The sequence below is a fragment of the Pongo pygmaeus genome, chromosome 5 (genome assembly GCF_028885625.2).
Source record: "Pongo pygmaeus isolate AG05252 chromosome 5, NHGRI_mPonPyg2-v2.0_pri, whole genome shotgun sequence".
Lineage (NCBI taxonomy): Eukaryota > Metazoa > Chordata > Mammalia > Primates > Hominidae > Pongo > Pongo pygmaeus.
In genome coordinates, this window is record NC_072378.2 from 9,839,207 (window position 1) to 9,850,000 (window position 10,794).

Genomic DNA, 10,794 nt, shown 5'->3' on the forward strand with positions numbered 1-10,794 from the left:
CTGTTATGGTGATCTGTGATCAGTGACAGTTGACATTACTCTTATAATTGTTTTGCAGCACCATAAACCATGCCCATATAAGGCAGCAAGCTTAATAGATAAATGTGTGTGTTCTGACTGCTCCATTGACCAGCTATTCTCTTTATCCCCTATCTTTCTCCCTCTACTCAGGCCCCCTATTCCCTGAAACACAACAATATAGAAACTAAACCAATTAATAACCCTACATTGGCCTCTACGTGTTCAAGTGAAAGAAAGAGTCATACATCTCTCACTTTATTCAAAAGCTAGAAATGATTAAACTTAGTGAGGAAGGCATGTCGAAAGGTGAGACAGACGAAAAGCTAGGAGTCTTGCACCCACCCAACCACCACATTGCAAATGCAAAGGAAAAGCTCTTCACAGAAATTAAAAGTGCTACTCCAGTGAGCACATTAATTATAAGAAAGCAAAATAGCCTTGCTAATATGGAGAAAGTTCTAGTGGTGTGGATAGAAGATGGAATCAGCCACAATATTCCCTTAAACCAAAGCCTAATCCAGAGCAAGACCCTAACTTTCTTCAATTCTGTTAAGGCTGAGAGAGGTGAGAAAACTGCAGAAGAAAAAAAATGAAGCTAGCAGAGGCTGGCTCGTGAGGTTTAAAGAAAGAAGTCATTTCCATAACAGAAAAGTGCAAGATGAAGCAGCAAGTGCTGATGCAGAAGCTGCAGCAAGTTATCCAGAAGATCTAGCTAAGATCATTGATGAAGGTGGCTATGAGAAACAACAGATTTTCCATGTAGCTGAAATAGCCTTCTGTTGGAAGAAGATGCCATCTAGAACTTTCACAGCTAGAGAGAAGTCAGTGCCTGTCTTCAAAGCTTCAAAGAACAGTTGGACTCGCTTGTTAGGGGCTAATGCAGCTGACCACCTTAAGTTGAAGCCAATACTATGTACCATTCTGAAAATCCTAGGGCCCTTAGGAACTACATTACATCTGTCTGTGCTCCATAAATGGAACAAGAAAGCCTGGATGACAGCACCTGTTAACAGCTTGTTTTACTGAATATATTAAGCCCACTGTTGAGACCCACTGCTCAGAAAAAGAGATTTTTTTCAAAATATTACTTCTCATTGATAGCGCACCTGGTCCCCAAGAGCTCCTGATGGAGAAGCACAAGGAGATGAATGTTGTTTTCATGCTTGCTAACAGAATATCCATTCTGCAGTCCATGGATCAAGTAGTTTTGACTTTCAAATCTAATTATTTCAGAAATACATTTCATAAAGGTAAGCATCCCACAGATAGAAATTCCTCTGTTGGATCTAGGCAGAGGAAATTAAAAACTTTCTAGAAAGGATTCACAATTATAGTTGTCATTAAGAACATTTGTGATTCATGGGAGTAGGTCAAAATATCAACATTAACAGGAGTTTGGAAGAAATTGATTCTGACCCCCATGGGTAACTCTGAGGGGTTCAAGACTTCCGTGGAGGAATTAACTGCAGATGTGGTAGAAATAGCAAGAGAACTAGAGTTAGAAGTAGAGGCTGAAATAGACAGAAGTGCTGCAATCTCCTGATAAAATCTGAATGGATAAGAAGTTGCTTTTTATGAATGAGCAAATAAGGTGGTTTTTAAAGATGGAGTCTTCTCCTGGTGACGATGCTGTGAACATTGTTTGAAATGATGACAAAAGATTTAGAATATTACATAAACTTAGTTGGCAAAGCAGCTGCAGAGTTTGAGAGGATTGACTCCAATTTTGAAAGTTCTACTGTGGGTAAAAGGCTATCCAACAGCATCGCATGCTACAGAGAAATCTTTTGTGAAAGGAAGAGTCAATTGCTGTGGCAAACTTCATTGTTGTATTACTTTAAGAAATTTCCACAGCCACCCCAACTTCAGCAACCACCACTGACCAGTCAGCAGCCATCAACATCTAGCTTTGCTCCAACAGCAAAGATTATGACTCACTGAAGGCTCAGAGGATTGTTGCAATTTTTAGCAGCAAAGTATTTTTTTAATTAGGGTGCATACATATTTTTGAACATAATGCTATTGCACACTTTATAGACTACAGTAGAGTGTAAACATAACTTTTAAATGCACTGGGAAACCAATACATTTACATGACTCACTGTTTTGTGATATTCATGTTATTGTAGTGGTCTAGAACTAGATCCGCAATATCTCCAAGGTATGCCTGTAGTTACCCTCAATGCAACTCTGCTGACATAATATATTTCACAAACATAGAAATCCTTTATGTCTTTTCTGTTTTCTTTTATATTTCTCATACCTGGCATAGTGCCTGAAAAATAGAAAATGTTCAGTAAATATGCTTTTCAACGAATGAGGAGAAAGAAATGGAGAGACACATAAAGCATTTTTGATGTTTTACATATCTAACTTCTGATCAAAATGTGGAATAAATTACTTTATGCCCAACTAATCATGCATATACCACTTCTGTTTTCATTCATGTTGTAGTGACATTATTAGCAAGAGGCAGCAGTCAGTAAATAATCCAAGCCATATCAACCATAGGAACACTTATCAGATTTTTGTTTGGCTTATCTGTCTTTGCTGTCTTGCATCCATTTCCCCTCCTTAATGGCATCACAATTTCTTAGTTTCATTGTGTACAGTCTTGATGGCCCAGTAACTCCAGATTCGTCTCTCCAACTACAGAAGCCAAGGAGGGCTTGACAGAACCTACTTCTCCTACCCTGTGATAGAGCCAGGAGGCAAGAAAGTGGCCTATGCATGGCCAATCAAATGTTCTCCCACTAAGACTTTGAATTTTGGATAAGTGAAGCAAGGATGGAAAGAACACTTGGCATTTACTCATTACAGTGGTTAAGAGCTGTATCAAAACCAGACTGCTCCTGCTATGGGACAGTTACTGTGTTTCCAACTTCCTGTACCCGTAGGTATCTCGGTTTTTGCCCATTTCCACTATTGAATCTCAGAGCTCATGAAATCCTTCTGCTTGAATTAGTAAGAGATGGTTTCTGTTGTTTACCACCAAGGAGCTCTAAGTGGCACATGTTCACACAAGCATCATAGCAGCCAATCTGCATCCTTGGAAGATGCCACCATGTGATGTCTAGCAAGAGTACAGAAACAACCGTAATGCACAACTCCCAGGAGGAAAGAGGGAAAAGCAGGGCTGTATTCCTCAATATTGTCAATTCTGCTTTTTAAAGTTAAGTATAGCTATGCCTGGCTTAAACAATAATGTATACAATTAATCACATTTGTTTCTTTTCCACTTAGTTTTGAAATAACCTCAGTGAAAGTTAGAAATTGAAAAGGAAAAACTTCCCAAGTGCAATTTTAAAAATTCACCATGAGGCTGGGCATGGGGCTCACGCCTGTAATCCGAGCACTTAGGGAGGCTGAGGCGGGTGGATCATCTGAGGTGAGGAGTTCAAGATCAGCCTGGCAAACATGGTGAAACCCCGTCTCTACCAAAAATACAAAACTTAGCGAGGCATGGTGGTGGGTTCCTGTAATCCCAGCTACTCAGAAGGCCGAGGCAGGAGAATCACTTGAACCCAGGAGGCAGAGGTTGCAGTGAGCTGAGATCGCACCACTGCACTCCAGCCTGTGCGACAAGAGTGGGACTCCATCTCAAAAACAAACAAACAAAAAAAAACTCACCATGAGTTTAACTGTTCCACTATTCACGTCTATAATTTTTCTTTTTCTTCCTATAGCCCCTTCTCACATCTGTCCCACATTACATTTTACTGCCATTTAGAATTTAGCCCAGGAGTTGGAGGCCAGCCTAGGCAACATAGGCAACATAGTGAGACTCTGTTTCTATAAAAAATACATATGAAACATAAAAAATAGAACTCAGGTATTAACTCCATTTTTAGTACCACCATATTATATATTCGGAATAGTAAAGGTTCTCTTTCTCCCCACCCAGGTTAGGAACCAAAACAAACTCTCCCTGTCAAGTTCTAAGCAGTTGTGGCTTCTCTACGCATCTCTTTTCAACTATGATAATTCTGGATATGCTGTTATCATCTAGCAAATCATCTTCAGGCAGGGTGTAGCGGGCAGTGAGCACTGAGGATGAGCTGAGACAGAGCAATCAGGGAAGCAGTGTGCACACAACAAACACCGGTTCTGGGCAAGATGGAGCAGAGGACGTGCAGCCCAGCAAAGGACACGAACAGACACCTCTGAAAAGAAGGCATACATGCAGCCATCAGGCATAGGAAAAAAGCTCAATATCACTGATCATTAGAGAAATGCAAATCAAAACCACAATGAGATACCATCTCACACCAATCAGAAAGGCTATTACTAAAAAGTCAAAAAAATAACAGATGCTGGTAAGTTTGTGGAGAAAAGGGAATACTTATGCACTGTTGGTGGGAGGGTAAATTAGTTCAACTGCTGTGGAAAACAGTACGGCAATTCCTCAAAGAGCTAAAAGCAGAACTGCCATTTGACCCACCAATCCCATTATTCGGTATATACACAGAAGAATATAAATAATTCTACCATAAAGACACGTGCACACGAAAATTCACTGCAGCACTATTCACAATAGCGAAGACAGGGAATCAACGAAAATGCCCATCAATGACAGATTGGATAAAGAAAATGTGGTTCATATACACCATGGAATGCTATGCAGTTGTAAAAAAGAATGACGTCATGTCTTTTGCGGGAACATGGATGGAGCTGGAGGCTATTATCCATAGCAAACTAACACAGGAACAGCAAACTAAATACTGCATGTTCTCACATATAAGTGGGAGCCAAATGGCAAGAACTTACAAACACAAAGAAGAAAACAACAGACACTGCTCTCTATTTGAGGGTGGAGGGTGGCAGGAGGGAGAGGAGCAGAAAAGGTAACTATTGGATACTGGGCTTAATACCTGGGTGATGAATTAATACCTGGGTAATAAAATAATTTGTACAACAAACTCCTGTGACATATGTTTACCTATGTAACATACCTTCAGATGTACCCCCAAACCTAAAATAAGTGTTAAAAAGTTGTATGACTTCTAAAAATCCTTCTAATAAATCTTTGCATTCATACTTAAAAAAAATTACATATATGCAAATTCCTCTGGGAAGGTACAGCATGGGGTGTTTAACGTTTTTGCTAATTGTCTGTTTACGAATGAAAGGCCAGTGGGAATTGAAACAAAAGTCTGATCAGAGCCTGGCATACTTTCATCAGAAGTGGTGGAGCAAAGGCAGAGCAGGCCAGGAGGGGATATAGCAACAGTGAGAAGGAAGGACTGAGAGTTCAGTTCTGTTCTGTTGTTTTCCATTTGCACCTTGCAAAAATGACTGTTACTGGCCAGGCATGGTGGCTCACGTCTGTTACTCCTGGCCCCAAGCAATCTGCCAGGAGCCAGGAGTTTGAGACCAGCCTGGCCAACATGGGGAAATCCCATCTCTACTGAAAATACAAAAATTAGCCAGGTGTAGTGGCATTCACTTGTAGTCCCAGCTACTTGGGAGGCTGAGGCATGAGAATTGCTTGAACCCGCGGGGTGGAGGCTGCAGTGAGCTGAGATAGCGCCACTGCACTCTAGCCTGGCCAACAGAGGAAGCTAAATTCCGTCTCAAAAAAAACAAAACAAAAAAAAAATGGCTGATACCAACTTACAGTGTCAGCTCTGCTGCCCACTGTCATTTTCCCTGGAGAACGTTTAGATGAATAAGTTTCTAAGGATGCCTTAACACTGGAGTCTCCAGGTGGGATCTGAGGGTATACGAAGGCCTTCCCAATGATCTCGAAATCACGGCAGTTGGTAGTTGCCTATTTTGGCTATTCCTGAAGATCAGTGTGTCCTTACTTTAATTACTTTTCTACTATACTAAGAGACTCAATCCATCATAAACTTGAAGTCTTTTTTATAAAGATTTGGTTCTAGAAAATCCCTCTCCTAGACATTTCCTTCATAATTTAAATTGCTATTTGGCAAATAATTTTTCATTTCTTTGAGGGAATTTGAATAAAGTCATGTTGGAATTCTGCCATTACATATAATGCATTTCTTTAAAAAGCATCTTAGAGGAAGAAATGTATTGATATTTACTTACCAGATGATAATTTGTGCTAATTCTAGTATTACTGTGGGGAAAATATGTAACTACTCTATTTTCTCTAAGTAACCACATTGGCAGTTAATATAAATGTTCTTCTAAAAATTGTATTAACAAGAAACACTGTATTCTATGATATCTAGAAGTTTCTACATGCATGTATTTCAAATATTCTTCTTTGTTCACAGACCATAAAATTGCATGTATCATTTGCAATTGAATTTTTTCAGAAGTCCCCTCAAAGGGAACAGGGAAAGGTAAAAATGCATTGAATAATTTTTTTTAAGTTAGCTATATTCCAGAATACAGAGACTGGAACTCCTGCCTCTGTCAGTAACTGGCTGCATTTGTAAGGATGATAAATCATTCTTGGATTTTTCATCCAAAGTTCCTTCTCTTTGGTTTCTTCCTCTCTGCTTTACTTTTGGCTTATAAATTTGGATCCTCCCATCTTCCAAAACCAAACTGATGATCACTTGTGAAAATAAATACCTTCATGCCTAGTCTTTCCTAACACACAGGGACTAAACCTATAATAGTATGCCTATAGAGCACTTGAAATGGGGCTAACTCACATTGAGGTTTGCTGTCAGTGTAATGATTCACACTGTGTTTTAAAGATTTTGTACAAAAAAGGGAAAATATTTCAGTTTTACATTGGTTTTAAGTTGAAATGATAATATTTTACAGATATTGGTATAAATAAAATATATTATTAGAATTAATTGAGCTTTTTAAAAAATCTTGTTACAGTAGCTATCAGAAATTGTATTTATTTATTTATTTTACTTTAGAGATGGGGTCTTGCTCTGTAGCTTAGGCTGGAGTGCAGTGACATGATCATAGCTCACTGCAGCCTCTGACTTCCTGGGCTTAAGTGATCCTCCCACCTCATCCTACAGAGTAGCTGGAATTACAGGTACATGCCACCATCCCTGACTAATTTTTTTTTTTTTTGTAGAGATGGGGTCTCACTTTGTTGCCCAGGCTGATCTCAAACTTCTGGCTTCAAGTGATCCTCCAGCCTCAGCTTCCTAAAGGGAGAAAATTTTAAATTATGTATGTGGCTCTCTTTACTTTCTCTTAGATAGTACTTGCCTGTAACATATACTTACATCCTAAGACACAGATGACATCCTTCTTATGACCTCACTTTTCTGTCTCTCTCTAACACCTGATGTATCATAAGTGTAATTATTCACCTTGCCTCATTTTATTGAGTTTCAAACAGCTAAGTCATCAAGTAGTACTCTACTTCTGAACTGAATATCAATCTAAAAACTTAAAAAATTGAGATTTTTCACAAAGGCTTCCTAGTCTTTTTTGGCCCCCAGGGAATAAGAATTCTTACTGAAGAAGTCTGAATACCTCTGCTAAATATGAATTTGTAAAGAAGGGCTGCTCCATCCTCCATTTGGGCTAAAGGACACATTTTTACCTCCAGGATCTAACTGTGAAATACTCTAGCTCAATAAGAAGACCATTTCTGTCAAGAGAACCAAAGATTCCCTTGCCCTGCCCCTGGACAGGTGATAATTGCCTGACCCTGGACTGATGACACCAGAAGTTGATCTTCAGAGCCAAGAGTTGACTGAGAGGCCAAATGGATGCCAAGGGACTCTAACCTTCCCTTCCTGTTCCTGTGCATTCATCTTCTTTCCTGCATCTTCTCTGCTAATCTGTGGATTTGCTGACCTTGCATGTCTGGCCAAGCTCTAGAGTTTCCTTTCTGATTACATCATGCAACCACACTAAATGTCATGCTGACATTCCTTCACAATGTCCTGTCCTTTTATCAGGTGACATCACCACTAACCAAAAGAGAGACATACAGCAGAGGAGTAAAATGCATACACCACAGAGCCAAACAAGTCCTCCTTTAAATCTCTCATCATACCATGCATTGTATGCTTTACCTTAGTCAAGTTACAACCTTGATTTCCTCATCTATAGGATGAGGATAATAATAAAATGTACTTTGGGTAGGGCCTGCTAGTTGACCCCAATATACATTCTCTTCTTTAATAATAGAAACCAGCCGGGTGCAGTGGCTCATGTCTATAATCCTAGCACTTTGGGAGGCCAAGGCAGGGGAATCACTTGAGGTCAGGAGTTCGAGACCAGCCTGGCCAACATGGAGAAACCCCATCTCTACTAAAAACACAAAAATTAGCCAGGTGAGGTGGTAGGCACCTGTAATCCCAGCTACTTGGGAGGCTGAGGCAGGAGAACCACTTGAACCCGGGAGGCAGAGGTTGCAGTGAGCCGAGATCATGCCATTGCACACCAGCCTGGGCTACAGAGCAAGACTCCATCTCAAAAAAAAAAATAATAATAATAATAATAATAGAAACCTTCCACCTTCACCTTGAAACTTGGCTACCAGCTAAGGCCTCCATTTCCCAGCCTCTCTTGCAGCTCCATGTGGCAAAAGGCATACAAACAGAAATGGCATATCTAACTCTCTCTCTCTGGCAAAAGGCATAAAAACAGAAATGGCATATCTAACTCTCTCTCTCTGGCAAAAGGCATACAAACAGAAATGGCATTTCTAATTCTCTCTCTCTGGCAAAAGGCATAGAAACAGAAATGGCATATCTAACTACCTGTATGTGGCCTTTTTCTTTTCTGCAAGTGCCTGAAATATAGAAGTGATATCTAGTTATCTTGGACCATGCAGATGAGAACAACAGCGTAGGGATTATAAAATACTAAAATGGAAAGAAGACAAGAAATAACCAAAATCAGAGCTGAACTGAGGGAGAACGAGACACAAGAAACCATTCAATAGATCAACGAATCCAGGAGCTGGTTTTTTGAAAACATCAATAAAATAGCTAGAATGCTAGCTAGGCTAATAAAGAATAAAAGAGAGAAAATCCAAATAAACACAATCCAAAACAAGAAGGATATTACCACAGACCCCACAGAAATACAAACAACCATCAGAGAATGTTATGAACACCTCCATGCATATAAAACTAGAAAATCTAGAAGAAATAGATAAATTCCTGGACTCTGAAGACTGAACCAGCAAGAAATTAAATCCCTGACCAGACCAATAAAGAGTTCTGAAATTCAATCAGTTATAAATAGCCTACTAACCAAGAAAAGCCCAGGACCAGATGGATTCACAACTGAGTTCTACCAGATGTACAAAGAAGAGCTGGTACCATTCCTACTGAAGGTACTTCAAAAAAAAAAAAACAAAGAGGAAGAGGGAATCCTCCCCTAACTCATTCTGTGAGTCCAGCATCATTCTGCTACTAAAACCTGGCAGAAGCACAACAACAACAAAAAAACTTCAGGCCAATATTCTTGATGAACATAAATGTAAAAATCCTCAGCAAAATATTGGAGAATTGAATCCAGCAGCACATCAAAAACCTTATCCAACACAATCAAGTAGGCTTTATACCTGGGATGCAAGGTTGGTTCAACATATACAAATCAAAACATGTGACTCATCACATAAACAGAACTAAAGACAAAAACTATATGATTATCTCAATAGATGCAGAAAAGGCTTTTAGTAAAATTCAACATGCCTTCATGTTAAAAACTCTCAATAAACTAGGTATTGAAGGAATATACCTCAAAATAATAAGAGCCATCTATGCCTAACCTACAGCCAACATCATACCAAGGGCAAAAGCTGGAAGCATTCCCTTTGAAAACTGGAACAAGATAAGGATGCCCTCTCTCACCACTCCTATTCAACATAGTATTGGAAGTCCTGACCAGAGCAAACAGGCAAGAGAAAGAAATAAAGTGCATCCAAATAGGAAGAGAGGAAGTCAAACTATCCCTGTCTACAGATGACATGTTCCTATAACTAGAAAACCCCATGGTCTCCGCCCAAAAGCTCCTTAAACTGGTAAAACAACTTCAGCAAAGTCTCAGGATACAAAATCAATGTGCAAAAATCACTAGTACCCCTATATACCAATAACAGTCAAAGCTGAGAGCAGAATCAGGAATGCAATGCCACTCACAATTGCCACACATGCACACAAATAAAATACTTAGAAATACCAGCTAACCAGAGAAGTGAAAGATCTCTGCTAGGAGGGCTATAAAACACTACTCAAAGAAATCAGAGATGACATAAACAAATGGAAAAACATTCCATGCTCATGAATAGGAAGAATCAATATCTTTAAAATGGTCATACTGCCCAAAGCAATTTATAGATTCAATGCTATTCCTATTAAACTACCAATGACATTCTTCACAGAACTAGAAAAAACTATTTTAAAATTCATATGTTACCAAAGAAGAGCCTGAATAGCCAAAGCAATCTTAAGCAAAAAGAACAAAGCTGGAGGCATCATGCTACACAACTTCAAACTATATTACAGGGCTACAATAACCAAAACAGTATGGTACTGGTACAAAAACAGACACATAGACAAATGGAACAGAATACAAACTCCAGGAATAAGGCCACAAACCTAAAACTATCTGATCTTTGACAAAATTGACAAAAACAAGCAAAGGGGAAAGGACTTCCTATTTAATAAATGGTGCTGGGATAACTGGCTAGCCATATGCAGAAGATTGAAACTGGACCCCTTTCTTACACCACATACAAAAATCAACTCAAGATGGATTAAAGACTTAGATGTAAAACCCAAAACTACAAAAACCCTGGAAGACAACCTAGGCAATACCATTCTGAACACAGGCACAGGCAAAGATGTAATTACAAAGATG

The 10,794-nt window shown here is 39.3% G+C and overlaps 1 protein-coding gene across 1 annotated transcript in view; it reads right to left on the reverse strand.

The window, feature by feature from the left end:
- Positions 1 to 10,794, reverse strand: part of LOC129037853 (orofacial cleft 1 candidate gene 1 protein) — a 164,804-nt gene that overhangs the window by 22,628 nt on the left and 131,382 nt on the right. The window contains exon 6 of the mRNA XM_054490057.1: positions 2,285 to 2,296. Within this exon, the coding sequence (XP_054346032.1) occupies positions 2,285 to 2,296 (12 nt within the window). The remainder of the gene's footprint in view (positions 1 to 2,284; positions 2,297 to 10,794) is intronic.